The 22396-nt window shown below is 39.3% G+C and overlaps 1 protein-coding gene across 1 annotated transcript in view; it reads left to right on the top strand.

The window, feature by feature from the left end:
- RIT2 (Ras like without CAAX 2) overlaps nucleotides 1-22396 on the top strand; it is a 184439-nt gene that overhangs the window by 51049 nt on the left and 110994 nt on the right. The window contains exon 3 of the mRNA XM_086479821.1: nucleotides 22235-22308. Coding sequence (XP_086335947.1) covers nucleotides 22235-22308 — 74 coding nt within the window. The remainder of the gene's footprint in view (nucleotides 1-22234; nucleotides 22309-22396) is intronic.

The raw sequence follows: 22396 nt of genomic DNA, 5'->3' as shown, positions 1-22396 counted from the left end.
AGTTATGTACATACACCCATCTTTATTATTAACTATCCACCTGCCATCTGTATTTATCCGTATATTGTATCTTCTCATAATCTTAACTTATTGGTCTCTAGACACTACCACATATGAATAATAGATAATCATGAAGAGAAGGAAAGCTTATGATGCATTATAAGTACATACTGCTGGAATGCCTAGAGGACCTAATCAGGATGAAGGTCTCCTTGAGTAAAAGACAGCCTCTACTCAGTAAAACCAACACTGTAAATAGGAGAAGAGGGAGGGAGATAAGAGAACAGAGAAATGAAATATTGAATTCAAACTCACATAGCTGGCTAGGGGCAGAACTGGAAGTACAACTCTGAGTTTTATCTGTTCAGCACTTCTGTCTCTCAGAATATGCTGAGGACATCCTGAGAAAGGCTGATTTCTATTCATGCTCTAAAACCTGTACTAAACAGCAGAGTATAATCTTAGGCTACATAGGCAAATTTGTGATACAAGCCCTAAAAACTGGACATAAAACCAAAAAACAAATAGAAGGAATCCCTTATTATCTGACCTGTAGTAACAAATAAATACATTTAAAAATCTCAGTACACTGAAAAATTTTACACCATTGAGATTATTTTTGCTACTTTTGAGGCTCTGGTATCATATCACAGAATTCATCTCATGGGGTTTTTTTGTGCATCTACTGGTAGACATATTTTAAATATTTTCCATCAGTCTGAAAAAAATATTAGGTGATCCAGAATAAATATATCTGCAAGGTAATCAGCGCCCTGAGCTGGAAGACGGGGACGGAGAGCAGAATAAACCCCCCATAATTCATAAGGAAGCAGTTAATGACCTGCTTTGCCACCTGGACACTCACAAGTCTATGGGGCCAGATGGAATCCATCCCAGAGTACTGAGGGAGCTGGCGGAGGAGCTGGTCAAACCATCATGTATTGGAAGTCCTGGACAATAGGGGAGGTCCTAGGTGACTGGAAGCTTGCCAATGTGATGCCCATCTACAAGAAGAGCTGGAAGGAGGATCCGGGAAACTACAGGCCCATCAGCCTGACCTCGGTACTGGGGAAGATTATGGAGCAGTTCATCTTGAGGGTGGCCACATGGCATGTGCAGGGCAACCAGGACTTAGACCCAGCCAGTATGGGTTCACGAACTGCAGGTCCTGCTTAACAAGCCTGATCTCCTTCTATAACGAGGTGACCCACCTAGTGGATGAGGAGAAGTTGTGGATGTCATCTACCTGGCTTTGACACCATCTTCCACAGCATTCTCCTAGGAAAGCTAGCAGCTCATGGCCTAGACAGGTGCACTCTAAGCTGGGTTAAAAATTAGCTGGACGACCAAGCACAGAGAGTGGTGGTGAGTGGAGTTAAATCCAGCTCGTGGCTGATCACAAGTGCTGTTCCCCAGGGCTCAGTGTTGGGACTGGTCTTGTTTAACTTCTTTATTGATGATCTGGATGAGGGGATCGCGTGCTCCCTCAGTAATTTTGCAGATGACACTAAATTGGGCGGGAGTGTTAATCTGCTCAGGGGTAGGAACGCTCTGCAGAGGGACCTGGACAGGCTGGATCGATGGGCTGAGGCTTAACAAGGCCAAGTGCCGGGTCCTGCACTTGGGTCACCACAACCCCATGCAGCGCTACAGGTTGGGGAGGAGTGGCTGGAGAGCTGCCCGGTGGGAAAGGCCCTGGGGGTGCTGGTCGACAGCAGCTGGACATGAGCCAGCAGTGTGCCCAGGTGGCCAAGAAGGCCAACGGCATCCTGGCCTGTATCAGCCATGGTGTGGGAGCAGGGAGGTGATTGTGCTCCTGTACTGGGCACTGGTGAGGCCGCCCCTCGAATGGTGGGTGCAGTTTTGGGGCCCTCACTGCAAGAAGGACACTGAGGTGCTGGAGCGTGTCCAGAGAAGGGCAACGAAGCTGGTGAAGGGTCTGGAGAACAGGTCTGGTGAGGAGCGGCTGAGGGAACTGAGGGTGTTCAGCCTGGAGAAGAGGAGGCTGAGGGGAGACCTGATCGCTCTCTACAGCTGCCTGAAAGGAGGTTGTAGCCAGATGGGGGTCGGTCTCTTCTCCAAGTAACTAATGACAGGATGAGAGGTAATGGCCTCAGGTTGCATCAGAGGAGGTTTAGACTGGATATTGGGAAAAATTTCTTTTCTGAAAGAGTGGTTAGACATTGGAACAGGCTGCACAGGGAAGTGTTGGAGGCACCATCCCTGGAGGTATTCAAAAACCCTGTAGATGTGGCTCTTTGGGACATGGTTTAGTGGGCATGGAGGTGTTAGGTAGCGAGTTGGACTTGATGATCTTAGAGATCTTTTCCGACTTTAATGATTCTATGATTTAATCCAGGACCAAGGCTATGCTGATTCCAGGAGCTGCCAGAGGAGAAGTTATTCCTCAAATATCACAAGGAGCTAGCCACAAACAGATGCTTTGTGTCACATGGAAGTGATCATACTAGGATAGAACAATGATCTGTCCTGATAGAGTTTTGTTTCTCACAGTAACACAGCAGCAGATGATGAGGAAAGAAAAAAAAACAGGCTGCATATGAAATTCACTCTGGCAGAGTAGCAAAGTAGAAAATTGAACATAGCTTTTCAGCTATGTCTGAGAGCACTGATCTCCCTGGATATCAGTATATTGCTTTTTCCCTGTGTCATACATTTTAGGCCACTTTCATTCCTCAGCAATCTGTATCCTATTTATGGAATTCATGAGCTGTCCTGAACTTCTCTGTGCACGCTGACCTCAGGTTTTAGTATACTTCTTTGGAAATAACTTGTTCTGCCTACCTGTGGTTTTATTTCTTCTGGGACATTTAAAAGAACAACAATTTCTGTAGGTGTCACTGAGAGGGTGATTTTCTCTGGAAATAACAAAAATGTTCTGTGATGTGTTTAAATGATAATCCACAGATTTCCAGTATTAACCAGCCTGCTGAGTCTGCTCTTTTCCAGTTGAGATTTAAGATAAAGTCTATTGTTTCTTTTGCTTTACATGGACATAAGAATCTAATAAACACCTACGTATTTCTTCTAATGTTCTTGCACTAGCTACTTCACTCTTTATGTTTTCTGTGGTGTGAAATTGTGGCAGGAGTGACCATGCTACTTAACTGTGTAAAGAGAATTGATAGGTTTGATGGGGCTTTTTCTAATTGCTGTCGTAATAGAAATGGATGGGCAGGGAGTTCTAAAATGGAGGGGACTTTGTAAATAACATTGTTGTCTTTGAAATCCCAGAATTTTATCACTTTCAGTTTTACAGATAAGACTTCAGTGACCCCTGGGGCTACTAAATGTCTATAATCACTTTGTCCATTTTAACTTTTCATTGTCCACCTCAAGTATTGACATGGGAGTAGAATAATAATTTCGTCTGGTTTTCATTTCTGTGGATTCTTGTGAAATATATTTGCATCTAGATAGGGAAGACAGTGGACAATAAACGTTTCCCAAAGCACATGAGCGTAGGACTGATATAATCTGGTTGGTATTCTAGCTGAAAAGCAGAACCATATTCAATCCATACAAGAGATCCACAAAACTGTCTTGTACAATCAATTAGTAACACATAAAAAAAACGAGGTACAAGGAATCCAAAATAATTTCTGCTTTGACTTACAAATAAACGGCTGCCAACTGGTTTTCATGTTTTATTTCATAAAAGCCCAAATCCTTTCAATCCTAAGAAATGTTCTGAAATTCAGTTCTTTTTGTATAAAGAACACTGACCTATTCCTTGTTCCATAAAACCATACTCGTGGGCAATTGACTTTTGTAATTTTTTAATGATATTTTTCTCCTTATTTTATTTTGATTTTATATTTCACCTGTAAACTAATAAGACATTGAGCTTTAATGAGAGTCTAAAGGTGAGAATATATTTCTCTTTTGTCTAGTCCAACATGAGACTATATAGAAAATTGCTTAGTGTTGCTGACCAGAGAAGGCAGAGGAGTCCTATCACTATAATATGCTGCCAAATCTGTTTCTCCTTCCCACTTCTGCTTCCCTCAAAACACAGAGTTAGGAGTTTATCCTAAACATTGTGCAGTAATAATTGTGTATCTTTAAAAATCCAGAGGCATTATTTTCCTCCTTTTCCTGTGACAGTCTCTAGGAACATGGATTTTTTCTATCATGTCTTTTCATTGTGGTTCGACGTTATGTTACCAATGCATTAGAGTTTTCTTTTTCTACAGTGAGTCATATCTCTAGCAGTATAGTAGAAATGTACAATTTAAATATAATGGTGCTTTGTACTTACAACTTTTTTTCTGTTATCCACTGATATGTTCGAAATATTACAATGGATCTTGATCTCAAAAAGCTACTGTTACTGTAAGATGGTGCAGAATTTTTGTTAAAATGATGTTTCAGTTGCTATATCGTGATACACGTGCTCATAGATTTCTATGTCATACGTACACATAATTTTGATCCTAAAAAAGCTATGCAAATAGATTTAGAATTATTTGCATGTTTTTCTTTCTGTATTTATAATGCATAGAAGGACTAGCTGTACTTTTGAAGAATTTGCTGGATGTTGTGATGGATAGTCCAACACTTTCTTAAGTCCAAGACTTTTTAAAAGACTAGTATAGACTTATTTGAGTGAAGAGGCTGATTTTGTTCTGGGTTTTTTGTGGGGTTTTGGTGGATTTTTTTGGAAGTAAGTGGTGAATTTTTGTTCCAATAGGAATTTGTTCAGAGAAGTCCTCTGTACAGTGTGGATCAGACATATGGTGTCAAAATAAATGATCACAATAAACGGTCCCTTCTGATTGTCTGTTATTTTAGCTGGTTGTCTTAGTTTGGAAAAGTTGATAAGATCTTGAGAAACTCAAACTGCAGACGTACAGATAGAAATAAATGTGCATACACAAGTACACAAATACACAAATAGATGTGTCAGTATTTGTTTATAATATAAACATTAATCAAAAATTAAATGCTACCTAAAGTGCTAATATTAGTGCTGTCACTTTGACTTTGATTCCACTTTGAGATAAAGCAGGAATAATGACTGTATTTTAAGCTTGCTGCAAACATTGCAGTTCAGAATTTTGAGAAAGAAACATATTATTTTTGTAAGTAAATGATGAGGGGAAGAATGAAATTCTTTCAGACTGTGTGTGGGCAAAATTTCAGAGGTTTGCACTTCATGAAAACCAAATTATTTCAGCACACATTTAATATATAATTGTAGCCAACAATGGGAACAATTTCCAAGTGGCAATGGTTGTGATCATTTTCTGGAACAAATGGATAAGAGCAATTTACACTCTGTACAGTCTCTGGCAATATCACAGAGAGTTAATGCAAGTAGAGTGGCAGGAAAGGAAGCATGACATAGTGTAGCAAACTGGACAGCCTCCAAGATGCTCATTAGCCATGTGACTAATCTTAAAATGAATACATAATGCAAACAAGATGTGAAAGCAGCTTCCTGTTTTGGTGAGATATCACTGCATGAGATTGTGTCAAATGAGCAGTTGAGGGCATTAAGGCTGTGTCAATGTCAAACTTTAATTGAAATGGGTGTGGGATGGAAGGCTCTCTAGCATTAAACGCATGAATTTCCATGAGGTTTCCTAACAAAGTAATGCATTCACCAGTGCATCAAATAAAACACATTTAAACTCGTCTTTAATAAGATGGTAGAAATGCGTGGGTGAATTTGAGAAAAAAAGAAAAAATGAGACTGAAAATATTCTAAGGTTTTACAATGAGTACCAAAAAAATGTGTCTGTTATGAAGAATATTATCTCTGTTTTCAAGGTATAATAATGAAAAAGGATAAAGCAAGGGAAATACAAACTCATTAATAATGACAGTGAAAGAAAACAAAGATGGGACAGTTTGAGAAACTCAAACTGCAGACATTATATAGATAGAAAAAAATGTGCATGTACACAAATAGATGTGTCAGTATTTACTACTGATTAACTGACTTGTTACTGATTTGTCAGTGATTGTCCTGTCTACAGTGGACCCATACATATAACCCCATCTACACCTGCTAGATCGGTAGAGGGGCATCTTGCCACAAAAGTACTATGCAAATTCATTTTTAGGGTATGAAAATTTTCTAGACAATTTTTACTCTATTTAAAACCTGTATATGTGTATACTCCACCCCTAATATCATTCTAATTCTCATTTTTCTATAGAAGAGAAAATAATTGGATTGTACCGAATAATCCACAAGCTGAGCTTCAAAATTATTATTTAAAAAAAAAAAAAAATTCATATGATTGATAGCTAAATAGTCAGAAGAACCTTTCATTCATCGTTCTCCAAACATTTATTAGGCTTATCTGAGACTGGGTAAACAACTCATATAAAATGATCAGGAACCAGCACAACTTGTCTCCAAAGCCCGTCTCCAAGTGTGTTCAGACTGATTGTGTAGACATACCTAAATTGCCTAGGTTTGTGTTCTATATTCATCACTATTTAAAATGAGAAATTAAGAATATATAAGAGTACTGATGTATGCATTTGAACCATATTCTTAAACCTGTGTTTATTAGTTTTCATTTTTCTATCTGTTGGTATTACCTGCACCATATATCCCATTAAGAAGTTAACACTCACTTTTGGTATAAAGCATTTTGACTTACATACACAAAGAAGAGCAAAGAGAGATTATGCCTGCTATGTTAAGACTAAGCCTCATGTTCAGACACCTAAATGAAAATGTCTAGCCATGAGCTGTGTATCTAGGTTCTAGTTATGTGGGATTCAGGGAGATTTAAGAGTGTAGATTTAGGTCTTTTCTCACTTCCCTTATGGCCTTTGAGAGCCATTTAAGATGTCCTACAGATCCTGAGCCAGAAGGCTGTGGATCTCCTACAGGTCGTGTGTCATCGTCATCTGGCCGCCTGTAGGTGTGACATAGGACCTATGGAGAACCAGAGCCCTTCTAGTCTGGTAAAGGAAAGCCAGACAACATCGCTGAAAGCTTATCGAACAGCAAGAGTCATGTAAGGGCAACTGAATAGTGTCTATACTTCCCTTAAGAGTAAGGGAATTTTAGATATCTACCTTGCATGTAGACACATATTTTGTAGCTGTCTAAATGTAGGTGCCTGAAGCTGAACTGCAGTGCCTCCCTTGACAGCTTGTCAAAACAAGGACCTTCACAGATCACCATGATGCCTCTCAGAGTCTGGATAGATGTTGTGCAGTGAAGGAAGGAAAATGCAGAGTGAGACTTGCCATGCAGAATCCTTCTATAGGTAGCAAAAGGAAGGAAAACATTGGCATGTGTCTGGCAGTGTAGGTGCTCCTACTGAAAGACTAAAAAACCACATGAATAGACCCATGAATAGAAAGTGAGGGAGTAACATTAAGAAATTAAGAATGCAAACAGTACCTAAGCTGCTCAGTTAGTTTAGATTTCAAAGATGCCACAAAAAACCTTCTGCTTGGTGTTCTTATTATATCCTGCTATGAAGTGAAACAGAAATTATTTGAAGCCATGGAGAATGGAGACTGGAAAATCGGAGCAAATCTTCCTCTCTGTGATAGAAACAATTTGATTAAAAACAAAACCAATCCAATTTCTCTTGGAAATATTTTTTTTAAAATGGTGGTACTTTGCCTCTAAAGAGCAGATTAATGATAGATGGATCATGTCTCAACATTTCAGTCTGAGCCATATCCTCTAACTCAGATAGACTCTCAGCTGAAGAAGAACTTTGATTCTTTACCCCTTCCTCTCTTGAGAACTTCAGTACTTTCCTTACTAATAAAACAATCTGGCCCCATTCTAAATATGCTGTGTTACTCAGATACATAATCTCTACCTCTGCTGTTAAACTTCCTTTCTGTGGGCCTGCTGCTGAATGAAGTGGGTACCCTGGTGACAGAGGATACAGAGAAGGGGAGTTACTGAATGCCTTCTTTACTTCAGTCTTTACTACTAAGGCTGGTCCTCAGGAATCCCAGACCCTGGGGTAAGAGAGAAAGTCTGGAGAAAGGAAGACTTTCCCTTGGTCAAGGAGGATTGGGTTAGAGATCATTTGGGCAAATTAGACACCCACAGATCCATGAGACTTGATGGGATGTACCCATAAGTGCTGAGGGAGCTGGCAGGTGTTATTGCTAAGCCGCTCTCCATCATCTCTGAAAGGTCATGGCAAACAGGAGAGGTGCCTAAGACTGGAGGAAAGACAATGCTGCTACAGTCTTCAAAAAGGACAAGGAGAACCCAGGAAAATACAGGCCAGTCAGCCTCATGTCCATCCCTGTAAATGGAATAGCTCGTTCTGGCTGTTATCTCTAAGCATGTGAAGGAAAAGAAGTTTATCAGGAGCAGTCAGCATGAATTCACCAAGGGGAAATCATGCCTTACCAACCTGATAGTCTTCTATGATGGCATGACTGGCTGGGTGGACAAGGGGAGAACAGTGGATGTTGTCTGCCTCGACTTCACAAGGCTTTTGACACTGTCTCCCATCACATCCTCACAGGTAAGCTTAGGAAGTGTGGGATAGACGAGTGGACAGTGAGGTGGATTGAGAGCTCAGAGGGTTGTGATCAGTGGTGCTGAGTCTAGTTGGAGGCCTGTGACTAGTGGTGTTCCCCAGGGGTCAGTGCTGAGTCCAGTCTTGTTCAACATATCCATCAACAGCCTGGATGAAGGGACAGAGTGCACCCTCAGCCAGTTTGCTGGTAATACAAAACTGGGAGGAGCAGCTGACACACCAGAAGGCTGTGCTGCCATTCAGTGAGACCTGGACAGGCTGGAGAGCTGGGCAGAGAGGAACCTGATGAGGTTCAACAAGGGCAAGTGTAGGGTCCTGCATTTGCAGAGGAGCAACCCCATGCACCAGTACAGGCTGGGAGTTGACCTGCTGGAGAGCAACTCTGTGGAGAGGGACCTGGGAGTTCTGGTGGACAACAAGTTGACCATGAGCCAGCAACATGCCCTTGTGGCCAAAGTGGCCCATGGTATCCTGGGGTGCATGAGGAAGAGTGTGGCCAGCAGGTTGAGGGATGTTCTCCTCCCCCTTTACTCTGCCCTGGTGAGGCCACACCTGGAGTGCTGTGTCCAGTTCTGGGCCCCCCAGTTCAAGAGGAACAGGGAACTCCTAGAGAGAGTCCAGCAGAGGGCCATGAAGATGATGAGGGGACGGGAGCATCTCTCCTACGAGGAAAGGCTGAGAGACCTGGGGCTCTTCAGCCTGGAGAAGGCTGAGAGGGGACCTCATCAATGCTTATAAATATCTAAAAGGTGGGTGTCAGGAGGATGGCGCCAGTCTCTTTTCAGCGGTGCCCAGTGACAGGACAAGGGCAACAGGCACAAACTGGAGCACAGGAAGCTCTGCTTGAACATGAGGAAAAACTTCTTTACTCTGAGGGTGGCAAAGCACTGGAACAGGCTGCCCAGGGGGGTTGTGGAGTCTCCTTCCCTGGAGATATTAAAAACTTTCCTGGACACATTCCTGTGCAACCTGCTCTAGGGGAACCTGCTTCGACAGGAGGGTTAGACTAGATGATCTCCAGCGATTCCTTCCAACCCCTATCATTCTGTGATTCTGTGATTCTGTGGTTCTGTAGCTTTGCTTTGATAACCAATTATTCAGTCCTAAATGGTCTGCAGAATTCATGTAAGAAATAACCAAATCAACCAATTTCATTTCCCTGTCCATACTCAAGATGAATCGCCTCTAAAATCCTGGACACACACTTAATATCTGATACTGCTTTGTTACATTCATGTTTTCTTACAAATGCAAATCATCATACAATTATTTGAGGGCTGTTTCCACCAGGTGACAGCTCGCTGTCACTTGGCATTTTCAAAGACTTGGGAAACAGTGCTTAATCTGGTAATTTTCCTTTGTTAATATCTCTAATATAAAAAATAGCAAACAAGCAAATGCAGTCTGTGTCTTTCTAGGGAATAGGTGGCCCAGAGAGCTTTTCCTACAGTTGTCATTTTCTCACTAAACATTTCACCAAACACCTGCTCAAAGGTTGGAGGTTAAGCAGAACACCTTGAAGAGCATTTAGGCTTGCAGTTTAGTCTTGGAAATGCAGCTCTGTCTGTGTCCATCACTCATGTCCTTATAAAATTTAATGCAGAAGCTATGCTAGCAGATTCACTTCAGCCACAGTGGGACCAGGCAATAGGTAGTCATGAATCTTTGAATTGTGCTGTAAGGACTCAGGGAAGGAAATAACGTATAGAGGAGACCTGGGGTAGAGCTATCTAATTTCTTTACCCTAAATCACAAACAAGGACTGATGCATGAATTAATCACCTGCTAGGAACAGATTTTGGAGCCTCTGCAACAGACTGTAGTTTTGTCAGATGAGATGAGCCAAAACTAACAACTTATTTGTGTGGAAAAGGAGGAAGTTCCACTCTTCATCCCCACCCTTCTCCCAGCCTTATTGGCTGTCTGACCTTCATTGGACAATTTTTCAAGCTGATTCAATAGCTGATTCCAGAAGAAAAATAAGCCACCCCAACACAGAATAGTTGTCTACCAGGTTAGTGAGCTTAATAACATCAGTAAAAACAATCCTATAAGCTCAAAAAGTGGCAAAAGGGATAATGTAGAATCACATATCAGGAAATGGGAGTATAAATGGAAACAAAAGAGGAGAAAATAGATCTTTTTATTTCGGGAACAGGCAAGATGTGAAAATCCAGTCAGTCATTTCATGCAGAGTCACTCTCAGGCACCAGCCCATGAGACTGGAGGGAAAAATATCCATCAAGGACTGTTAAAAAAAAAGTATGTGCTTCCAGCTCAGAAGGGCATTTGAGGTGTAAATAAATGGAAACTGAGAAAATATGCCAAGCAAAAGTCATTGTGTGGGATTCCTTGGGCTATTGGTGACTCTCCAACAGAGGAAAACAGATTAGATGGACTGTTAATCTTCTATGGCTCTACTCTTTATAGAATCATAGGATAATTTTGGTTGGAAAATACCTGTAAAATCATATTCTTATTTGGACCTTTTACCTAACCTGTGTGGCCTTAATTGATAATCTGGCCAGTGATCTGATTTCCTTTTCTCCCTTGTTTCAGAAAGCAAACAAACAGGTGAACAACTCTATTTCTCAAACACCGCTGTCCAACATCTGCTTACCATGGCTGGAACAGGAGACAAAAGTGTTTCTCCCATGTGTTGCCATGAGAGGTCTATGCTGCATGTTCATATGCAGTAAAGCACCAATACCCCATAACTGTTAACGGTTCATACTTACTATTTTTGTACTCAATTAACTGTCTTTGTGTTAGAAGTAAGATGTATTCCTGCCTTGATCATCTTGTTTTCTCTTCTCCACTGAATGAAGTGTCAATAGAGGATCAAAATACAGTATGTAACCCTACTATTCCTGAGTTTAATTGTGTATCTGTTAAACACAAAGAGAAGAAGAAGAAGAAAAACTGTATAGAAGTGTGGCCTTGTGATTGCTATTCTTAAGCTCTGATTATCCAGTTTAAAATTTAGGAAGTATAAAAAAGTGTTTTCTCATAACTGTGACAATATAAATACATATTTATGGTAAATTTTTAATTATAGAAATATTAGAAATAATTATAATAATGAAACATTTTCATTAGACTTCTTTCATAATGATATCTACCATATTCAAAATCTAGAAAGTGTTAGCCAAGAATAGAAACCCTTGCTGAAATGTTTTTGTCTATCCTACACAAAATAGGATATATTTTTGTCATATCAGCTTCATATAGGCAGAAGACCTCTGTCTCAGTGACTGAAGTTTTTGTTTTGACTCAATCTAACAGTCCTCACTTTCCTCTGCTTTGATTCGCCAAGTCTCTAACTGATCCATCTAATAAAGTGAAGTGGCAAAAGGAGATGAAGGGTGCTGCTTCTGATCACAGAAGAGCTTGTTCTCAGAGCTGAGCTCTTCAGGCCCCCCCTTCAGGCCTCCAAACATTGACCTATCATAGGAAATTGGGACAACATCTCATTCTTAGGTTCTTTGCTGCTGTAGGTTTTTTGGTAGAGTTTCATATACACAGTTTCATTAGATTGAGCCACTCATATTATCTGGGGAATTCTGCTCCTAATCTCTAGATCCTGACTGGGTTTAAGTGTAAACTAAATGTCAGTTTGGCTGGTGACATTAAGATGGGAGACTTTATATGTTTACTCAGAACTATAAACCACAGTGAATTCACATGAGGGTTGTGGTTTGTAGTTCCTAACATAAATGTACCGAAGTTCTAGAGCATGATTCATCTCACCCTTACATCTGCAGCTCAAGTTAGATGACAATATGTGAAATACTATGAAGAAAGCCTACATTCTTAGGGCTAAAGCAGGGTGGAATGTCATGTTATGTGGCAACTGAGGAAATTCAAAGGTCCTGGGAATTAGGTGACTGAAGTAGGAGTGAACACCTCAGTCATTCTGTGGCTTTAGCTCAGTGGTTCTGTTATAGGTATCACGACCCACATACAGTGATGATAATTATGATTAGGATCATGAACTTAGAAGGAGCTGAAGTGAGGCTTGCAACCCATAAATAGGGTCACCAATGGAAAACTTGTTTACCTGTTCCTTGTACATCATGATTTGTGAAAATATTCCATAAGTGATTTTTGAAATTGGAAGAGACACGCTATGATTTCCGAGAAGTGGATGATTTATCACGCTCAACTCAAAATTCTTCATCACAGGACAAATGTCTCCATTAACCTTTCTTTCATGGGAGCCGGCAGCCATCTACACCTTACTAAATCCAAGGCACCATCCATGCTAACAGCCACGCAGATGTAGTCAACTTGTTAATTACTCCCCCTGAAATGACAAGAAGTGAATTCGTAGCTGTCAGATCCACCCACTCAGTAGCACAATCGCGGACTTGAAAGAGTAGTGAAACTGCTACCTGCTATTCTTGTTCCCCAAGATGAGGGTACTTGGACTCCTGTTAATTATCAAGTTTTGATTAAACAGGACTACTTTGTTCACTTTGTTCATGTACATCTTTGAAGCAAATGACATTTTTCTGGAAGCAGAGAAAGTAATGATATACCCTTATTAAATATTAGTAGCATTATCTATATTGCAAGTGGTTTCTAACAGAAAAGCAAGCGCTACAGCAAAGGTCTGCCTGAGCTATCTTTAGCCTTGATTTGCAAAAATGCTAACATTTGTAAGAAATAGCATTTTCTTTTTGAGAGCTGGTTCTGAGAAAAATATTTGTCAGTGAAGTAGTCTTATTCACATGGCTGGGACACTATAAGCAAAATTTATCCTGCTCAAAGGACTGCAGTACAAGGTCTGAAGAAGAGCTGAGTGAGTTTTCTGGGCAGGAGGTCATATCCTGTATAATTGTTTATACAAATTTAGTCACACCTGTGCATGTTTGCAGATTAATATCATAAATGATGGCTTTGTTTATAACAGCATTTGCATGATGACTGATAGTTACTGCACTGGGTCAAATTTTTCAGATAGACTTTGTCAGTCTTTTAACCAAATCCTTGCTGTATCCCAGGCTCTCTGCAGAAGCCCAGCAGGTGGTGACGTGACCTGGGCTACATCCAGTGGAATCCTGCATTTCACAGTATGTTGTTATCTAAGAATGCAACCAGGTTCTCCATCCATATGTCTATGGGAAAGAAGGAAGAGGGTACATTGTTTTCTAGACTGTGTCTTGGTTATGTGAATTGTAGTTAGAACTTGATCAGAGCTCTTAATGATTCTGTTTTTCATGGGCTTTTGTGAACATGCTTTATTATTTTATTAATAATTACATTCTAAGGGGAAAATGCATATCTTGAAGTAGAAAATAAAAGTGCAAATAGTAAAAATTAATATATAGTGTAATAGTATAAAAATAACCTATGTTTCCATAGCAGAAGATATTTGTATTGATTTTTTGTGTGTTTAATTTTCAATCTGCTCCTGGTCCTGAATTTTTTCAGGACTGGGTAAGTAGTTTTACACATTGCAGGTGCTCCACATAAGGATTAATTTATGATACTCTCTTCTTTCACATTCAGATACTTTCAATCTTTCATGTCTCCCTGTGTTTGTATACATAGGTATACATATACCTATGCACAAGCACATAAACCCAAACTCAGATAGCACATATATGTCTATATGTCCAATCTCCCTATAATGAAGCACCTCAAAGGAACGGATAAATATCAGTACTCGGTGCAGAATGACCTGTTGACTTGTTGCATCAGAATATTGAGTCAGAACTGAAGTAGAGGAACTGTCATAGAGACGTGGAATGGTTTGAGTTGAAAGAGACCTTAAAGATCACCTGGTTCCAACCCCCCTGCCATGGGCAGGGACACCTTCCACTAGACCAGGTTGCTCAAAGCCCCATCCAGCTTGGCCTTGATCTAGGATGCATCCAAGTCAACAGCATGAAAAAGTTCACTGTATGGAGGGCAAGTAGTACTGGAGAAGGTGTTTCTTGTGGTTAGTGTTGTTACAAATGCTCTGTGGTTTTGACTGATCTCTGTGGAGCATTTGCTACCATGTATGCATACTGAACATGTTATGTTCACATATACTGTTAAAATACATTTGTACCATACAAAAACGAATGAAAGAAATCTGACTGTGTGCAAGGTGCTGTATGACCAGAGAATGTAGCAATGAGTTTCCTTTGTTGGTCACTTAGGTCTTACATTTTTGTCCGTTTTTGCCTGAAAATGGATATCTTACCTTGAATTTTCTGTTGTAGATTGTGCTTTGTCTCCTTGATGAATACATGTAGATGAAAACCTCTCCCATGCAACACTGTGCAACAAAATCACTCTTAATTTTGTTTTTTCTTGAAAGCCACCCAGGCCATTGCCTCCTTTTCTAACTGTTGTGTTAGTAAACATCATGATAATGAGGACCCAAAGGGAGAAGACTGACTCAGAGTTCAATTCACTCAGGTTTCTGTTCATACAAAAGCTTTTAGAGCACAGATAACACTTCTTTTTTTTGTGTGCCTACCACAGTCTAAGTGAGATTAAGTTGCTTTAGCTTCCCCTGCTTTTCAGCAGAGAATGAAAGGGTACCACAGTAACAAAACTGCAAGCTGACATTGAAGAAGAGGTGCTTGTACATATCTATAGGTGCAATTGAAAAAAATAAATAAAAGAAGACAGAAAGTGCAATGGATAAGCCATTTCCCAATTTCGAAGGCACTGAGTGCATTTCAGGTCACCTAGAAAGCTGCCGTGTAAGTACCCAATGTAGAAAATCAATCAGGCTCCTTCAGCAGATGTGTGTTATCAGCCTTGCCCTGCAGAGCACAGATCTGAAACATTAGGCAGACCAACAAGAGGGAGAAACTTAATTTGAGAGCAGCTGTTTTAAGACAGATACATAATGGCATTAAAAGAGGAGCACTGTGGTGAGGTGAGAACCAAACAGAATGCCCATTAGGCTGAGGAAGCTTTTAGTTTTGTTATCGTAACCAGACACAGACAAAACACGGTCAATGGTCGCCAGAGGAGTGAGGCGAGAGTATGACAATGAAGATGGCTCAGTTAAAAAACAGTAACAAATACTCAGACTTCGTGGGACTCACTGGGCCTCGACTCAAATCTTTATTATGCTGCAAAAATTCTGGATGCTCAACAAGTAATTTAGTCCCTGTTCCCCTCCAGGTATTTAGGCACCACTTTTCATTGATAGTAGCAGGATTAAGTGCAGAGGTTTATTTGAGGATCTGGGCTTCTGCATTGCACTGACGATATGAGCAGTGCTTATTTCAGGAGGACAAAATCAGCTAAAAGTTATGAGTTGTTCTGCTCTTTTCAGACTTGGAGAACAGAAGTACTTTGTATTTCTGTTTGCATCTTTACTCCTTGAAATCATGAATTATCTTATGAGCACTCAAGGATTTGTTTTTGTATGCCATTGAAGACACAGGAACCTCTGAAACATAACACAGTGGTTAGTTAAGAGCGTGTCGTAACGCTGAACAAAAGCTGAATAAAGGAAATGAAGGATTCCTTCTTCAACTGAAATTAATACGGAGAGTTGGAATGTGCAATAGTAATACACATTTGAGTTTAGCAAGGCCATTTGAAAACAACATTACAGAATCTTTTCTGAAGACATATGTGGCCAAGACCCTGGTTCAATATCTACTTTGAAAATATGTTTATGGTAATTTGAATGTTAAAATGAAAACTGAAAGATAGAAAGTGCTGTGTTTCTCATCATGCAACTGAATGTATAATGAAAGAATGTATGAATTCCTTTTACGATAAGCACTTAACATGACTAACGCTTTGTTTTTTCTCAGATTATTTTAATTTTCTCAAGGCCTGCACTATAGATTTTTTTATAAGAATAAGGCTGGCAGACAGGCACTATCCACATTAAATGTTACATTACTTACCTGCTTCTCTTTCATAGAAACAGCAGAGATGTTCAGAGTGTGTGGTTACTGAAAGAAGGGTTTCTGTGTGCGGGTTTAGAAAGGCAGAGGTCGTTTTTTTTCTCTGTTCTGCAAACCATCATCAAGATCCTTCTGCTTGGAATGATCTTGTCTGTTACCATCACTTGTATAGGTGGGAGCAGGCAACATGTGCTGCTGACATAAAACTGAGCAAAACCTGAAAGATCTGACAAAGACCTGACAAGGCTAAACAAATAACAGCACAATGGGAAACGGAGTTCAATGCTGAGAAATAAAAAGCAGCAGCGCTGGAAAGAATAATCTGAAGTATTCTTAACTGCTGATATACGGTAGAATTATGTAACGCTAGACAGAACTGGAAATGGGATATTTAAGTATCCTAGCTAGCAGTCTAGTACTAATGTTCCTACTCTCCTTATTTTAAAGGCTACTCCTATCTACATGAGTATTTACAGAATACGAGGCAATCAAATCTGTCTGTTCTACTATTCTAAGCCATTCATTGCTTATCATGTGTGCATAGCTCATAGGAAGGCAACCTCTGTGACTTGGTGTCCTTGTCTGCAAAATGCTGATAGCAATGCTCACCCAAGTTATAAAACACCCATACTCCAGGAAAATAATTATATGCTAAGGGAAATTGTAAGACCAATGTATTTTGATGGGCAATTCCTATGACATGCATATTTTTATCCCAAATAGAAGGAGTTTATGTGTAGTAGCTGGTACAGTGGTTTAAGCCTCTGTTCATCCACTCTTCTTGTAAATAGAAACAGCACACATCCAGCCAAAGACTCACGATCATCCTACATTCAGGAGCATCTCTGGATTAAAACGCGTATGTAGCTGGCTCTCCTGCTGTCTCTTTGGCACACAGGGAAAACAAGAAGAGGCAGAACTCCAGGTGTGTCTGACTCAGTTTGGACTTCATTCCACTGGTTTGGCACCTCCTTGGCCAAATAAAATATCTTTTGGCTCATCTGCCTATATGAGAATCTGATTGGTTTTAACTGCAATTGATAGTATAAGACAGAGAGATGAGAGATACTATTTATTCAGAAGGAATGCAAGCAGAATTAACAAATGGAAGAAAGAAGCAGCTGACCTATATTTCAGGGATTGGAACATGTCTGTAATGCAGATGAAAAGACCATTACAACTCCCTTTCAAATCGTACCCATTGAAATCTATTTGTCATGAAGCAGTTACCTGCTCATAGCTGAAAAAATGCTTTCATATATTTTTTATGAATCTAGCTTTTCCAGTGCTGAGGTAACTGATCTCAACACAACCTTGCATTAATTATTGTTCTTCTGTCTTCGGAATTATGTCCTATAAAAAAGAAAAACTGAAAAAAGAGGATTTATTAATTTCAAATAAATAAAAAAAAAAAGATCAGGTAACAAATGCTTAAGGAAGAATTTTTTCTTTTCTTTCATAGTAATTCAAAGGACAACCAAACAATTAAGAAAAAAAGAGTTAAAACCCCACCTTTTGAAAAAAGCATTCTTTCTTGGTTTAAACGCGATATTCAGTAAAGGAGGAAAGAATTAATAATAAAAAAGAATAAGTGCTGTTCAGAACACAGTTGGAGCTCTATTTGTTTTTTTCCCCACCCTGGAAAACAGTAAACAGTCAGTAATAATTCAAGCTGAGTAGTATAACTTTAAAGCTGGATTTTTTATCTATTTTCAATTTATTTCTAATGTTTGTAGGAAATAAAATCTTTAAAGAAGTCCATATTCTATAAGGGGAAAAAAAGAGAATAGTAATCTTTAAAAAATAAGTTTGACCAGGTATTTTAACCATCCAATTAATATATTAACATTTCCACCTATTATACAGATTGTAAGGATGCAGGAGTTTTTATTTAATTTTTCACTTTGATACCCTGCAAAATGTTCATTCTTGCAGCCTGTGTTTGAATCGTGGTTATATCTCACAGCAATATGAATAAACTCCATCCAGTTTTTTTTTTTATATTACCCTATCATTCTGCTGCATTTTACCTAAGCAGAAACTGGGACCTTACATTTGGCCTCACAGAAAGACTAATATGGAACCAAATGTAAGAAATATAGTTATTGTCTCATTTATTGTCTGATGTTTGATTATTATTCTTGTGCCTTTTTTGTACTTTATCTTAATTCTTTACTGAAACAGCAGCTGGAGTTTGGCCTTTTAATAAATATCTCTCCTTAGAGCTGTAGGATGTAAAGTCCAGATACATGTGGCTTAGCAGCTCCCAGTTGACTTTAAAGGGACCATTCTATCAGTATTATAAATTGATTAGGTGAAAGAAAATGTAATGTACTCAAATATTTTGAATAGTGTAAATATACCAGGCAGCATTTGTAATAATGTACGTAATTTTTAAAGTGAGAAGATTAGACAGAGTTTGCCAGTGCTCCTGATGAAGACTTTCCTGCTTTGTTTCATATACATTGAGATGCTATTTCAGTGGAACACCTTCACCTGTTCTCAGTCCACATGTAAACAGCATGTTCCTCTCAGAGCTCAGGGTTTCCATTTCCTTTATGTGACCGTAACATGTACTGTGTTGCCTGCCTGACAAATAAAAGGACTAGCCACATAGTAGTCCCTTCTGAAATCTTTTGCGAACTGTGTGAAGACACCAGGGTTTCCGCTTAGCATTATAGCTACTATTAAAACAAAAATATGTTAACTGGGTCCGACATACAGACATATCCAACTCTTGATCTCTAGGAGGTTGTCCTTTCCAGGTTAATGCCTCTGCACCATAGTCCAAGTGAGTGAAACAAAGATGTTTGTCTATGTAACCCCTCACTCAGCTCTATTTCCACTAATTCCTGAGATGAAATCTCAGTTTAAAACTGTCAATGGTAGGCCAGAACTAAATGGTACAGCTCTTCCACTCTTAGCTTGTCTTCTTGGTCCATATGCCATGAGATGAGAAACATGGTTTTCAATTTATGCATCTTCATTCTACCTCCTGCACTGGAAATATTCATTGTCCTAGTAGCCCAGGAGATCAGCGGATACGCAACTTAAATGGAAAGATAGTGCCTTTCAAAAGGCTGATTGTGTTTCAGCATTAAGAAGCTGATAGGTCAGAAGTGGATGCTATGATCTCTGGTATGAGGGTGTTGGCTCGAGATAGCAATTCCCTTGATAATTGTGGGCTTTAGGACTTCCTCTTAAATGAGCACCATTAGAAAAGCAGGCTTAAACCTCCCATCTATTTTCCATTCAAACCTAGGTTGAGGATATCTCTGTTTATCACAACTCAACTGAGGATATTTTTAAGCCTTTCTAAACTGTCTGTACTATCCTGCTTTTTGCACATACGCAGAAAGGTGATGTAACAAAAGAAAGTCATATCTCCTTCCTGTTTCATCTCTACATTTCCTGGGGCAAAGGTAAATCCTAAAAGTAAAAAGCATCTTCCAGATACAATTGCCTAGAAAACCATTTAGATTCATGTGCTTGGTCACAGAATTCAATTCAAGAGAATACATTTCACTACTACTGGCAGAAGATGTTGGCATATATTAAGAATGAAAGTGGGACAGTGATTCTGGCACATGTTTGTGAAGTGTTTTATGGTTAGTAGTTTGAGAAAACAAAGTAAATAGGATTGTATGTTCAGTGTTATCTTTGCAAAGTAAAAGGGTTATAAACACAGCCTTGCTCCAGCTTTTAGCAGTTGAAACTTTAGTATCAGTGGCACGATTTTGGGGTACACCTGGAGCAGCTCAGCAGGGTATTAGGTGTAGATATCTTACATTTACTCACTGAAAACTGACTATATTCAGAAGCCAGTGGGTCTTTTAGTTATAACTAACTCTGAACTCCTAATTAATTTCCTTAGGAAAGACAGGATTTATCTAGGTTCCAGTTTCATTTTTATCCAAGTTGAATTTAAATATGCAAATGTATCTGTGTTAACTGTTTTAATGCTACTGAATTAAAACTCACATTGGTCTAACTAAAAAAGAGGAACAGGACCACAACATATTCACTGTAGAGTATCCAGCTGCGGAGCCAAGAGTGCAAGCTAAATTTATGCAAGTCATTTGTTAATCATGTATGCATGAATGTAATGAAAATGGGTACCAACATGCATGGAAATATATTAATAATACTTTATAGTATCAATAGAATTAATATGAAGGAAATACCATATTTGATTTTACGTATTTTCATATTTGGTTTTTCATTTTAGTTAGGAAAAAAGATAAAAAAAGGAAAAGAATAAAATTCTATTGCACATACCGTTGTTGTGCCATAATAGATTATTTAAACTGTAAGTAGCCTAATTCACACTATACAGTCCCTCTTTGGCACAGAGTTTCTTATTCAGCAATCCCTAGAAAGAGATCTATTGACTGAAATATTTGCTGGTTGGAGCGCCCCGACTTTCTCAGGAAGACAATGTATCATACAATTAATTAAACCTCTGGGTCATCCTAATATCAATGGGATTAGGTATTTGTTTAAAGCAAGGCACGTGCCTAAGTAATTTGCTGAACTGAGGCCTAAAAGAAGCAAGGGAGTCATGGAAATTACTGTATGTGATTATGTCTGTAAAGATAGCTTGCCACCGCCTGCATGGGATGGGCGGGGTTAAGGCCATCCAGAATCCTTCATACCCGAATGCTTTAGTTTTTCCTCTGTGTACGTAGACAGCAGGCTTTTACATGCTTTTATAGTGTCATATGACACAATGTATATATTATGGCACAAATTGGAATGTCCTGAAAATTCCAGCGACCTGCAATATAATCTTGTATTATAATCCCAATATTATCTCAATAGTTATGGAGAGCTTAGTCCTGAGGGTCTGTGTCAGCCAGGGCTTCCAGGATTGAGTCATTGGACAGGGCCAAGCATATGCTTACAGTGATTAATGACATTTCTCAGTTGCATTAAATGCACTTGTCTTGTCTTCAAGCTTCAATGCACAGCCAAAGCATATCAGTCGCCAAAACCACTCAGGCTCCTATGCCTTGTTGTTTAATTAAACAACATGGATAATTTCTAAGACTATTTCAAGTGTAAACATGGCCTGCAATCTAAGCTCTATTTAACCTTAGAAAGTAAGTACAAATGCGGAGAGAGGAATGAAATTGAAAGTTGAGGAAAACAACTTATGCAAATAGGAGTTCACCTTTTTTGTTTTTCTCCTTCCCAATTTAGTTTGACAAAATCATGAGCTAATGGAATGGTCCACCATGCACAGTTTTTTCCCCCCTCTATTCCCAGCCATGATGAGCATGAGAACACTGATTACAGAATTTATTATTACAAAATTCATTTTTACTCACTACAAATTTTTGTATTTTAAATATCCACTTGCATTCTCTCCAGAGATATACAGAGATCTAATGAATTGCTGTGACATATCTGAGCCAGAAGCCCCCTTCAGCCACAGGGAGACTATCCCAGTAATGTAGACAATCTTTAGCTTGGAACTATTTGCTGGAAAAGCTCTGTGGAAGTGTGATCGTAGTGAGTAAAACCACCCTGGAGCACAGCAACAGCACAACACCTCTGAGGCTTTGTGACTTAAGCAACACCTACGATCTGTGCTATCTTTTTAAAGACAGGCCAATTTATTTCTTCAATATTTCAAGCCAGTGTAATAGAAAAGACTGCTTCACTCCCTTTTGCTAATATTTTGCGGTGATAGTAGGATTTCAGCAAGCATCCTTTTCACTTGAAAAAAAGCAAAGTTAGGTCAGACTGGAAAGCTTTTGAAAAGCTTACTCCAAACTAGCAAAGCTATCTCATTTTCCATTCTCTGAGCCACTCTTACACTTAGTTGTACTGCACTGTGTTTTTCAGAGGATGCCTATAAAACTCAAGTCCGAATTGATGACGAACCAGCCTATTTGGACATTCTAGACACTGCTGGACAGGTGAGTAATTTCCCAATGTGAATCATGCAATCAGGGATAAACCCAAAGATTTTAACCTCAGGTACATGGGTCACAGAGCTATTCAAAC

The sequence above is a fragment of the Leptosomus discolor genome, chromosome Z (assembly GCF_034619465.1).
Source record: "Leptosomus discolor isolate bLepDis1 chromosome Z, bLepDis1.hap2, whole genome shotgun sequence".
Lineage (NCBI taxonomy): Eukaryota > Metazoa > Chordata > Aves > Leptosomiformes > Leptosomidae > Leptosomus > Leptosomus discolor.
This window is presented reverse-complemented; position numbering and strand designations above follow the sequence as displayed.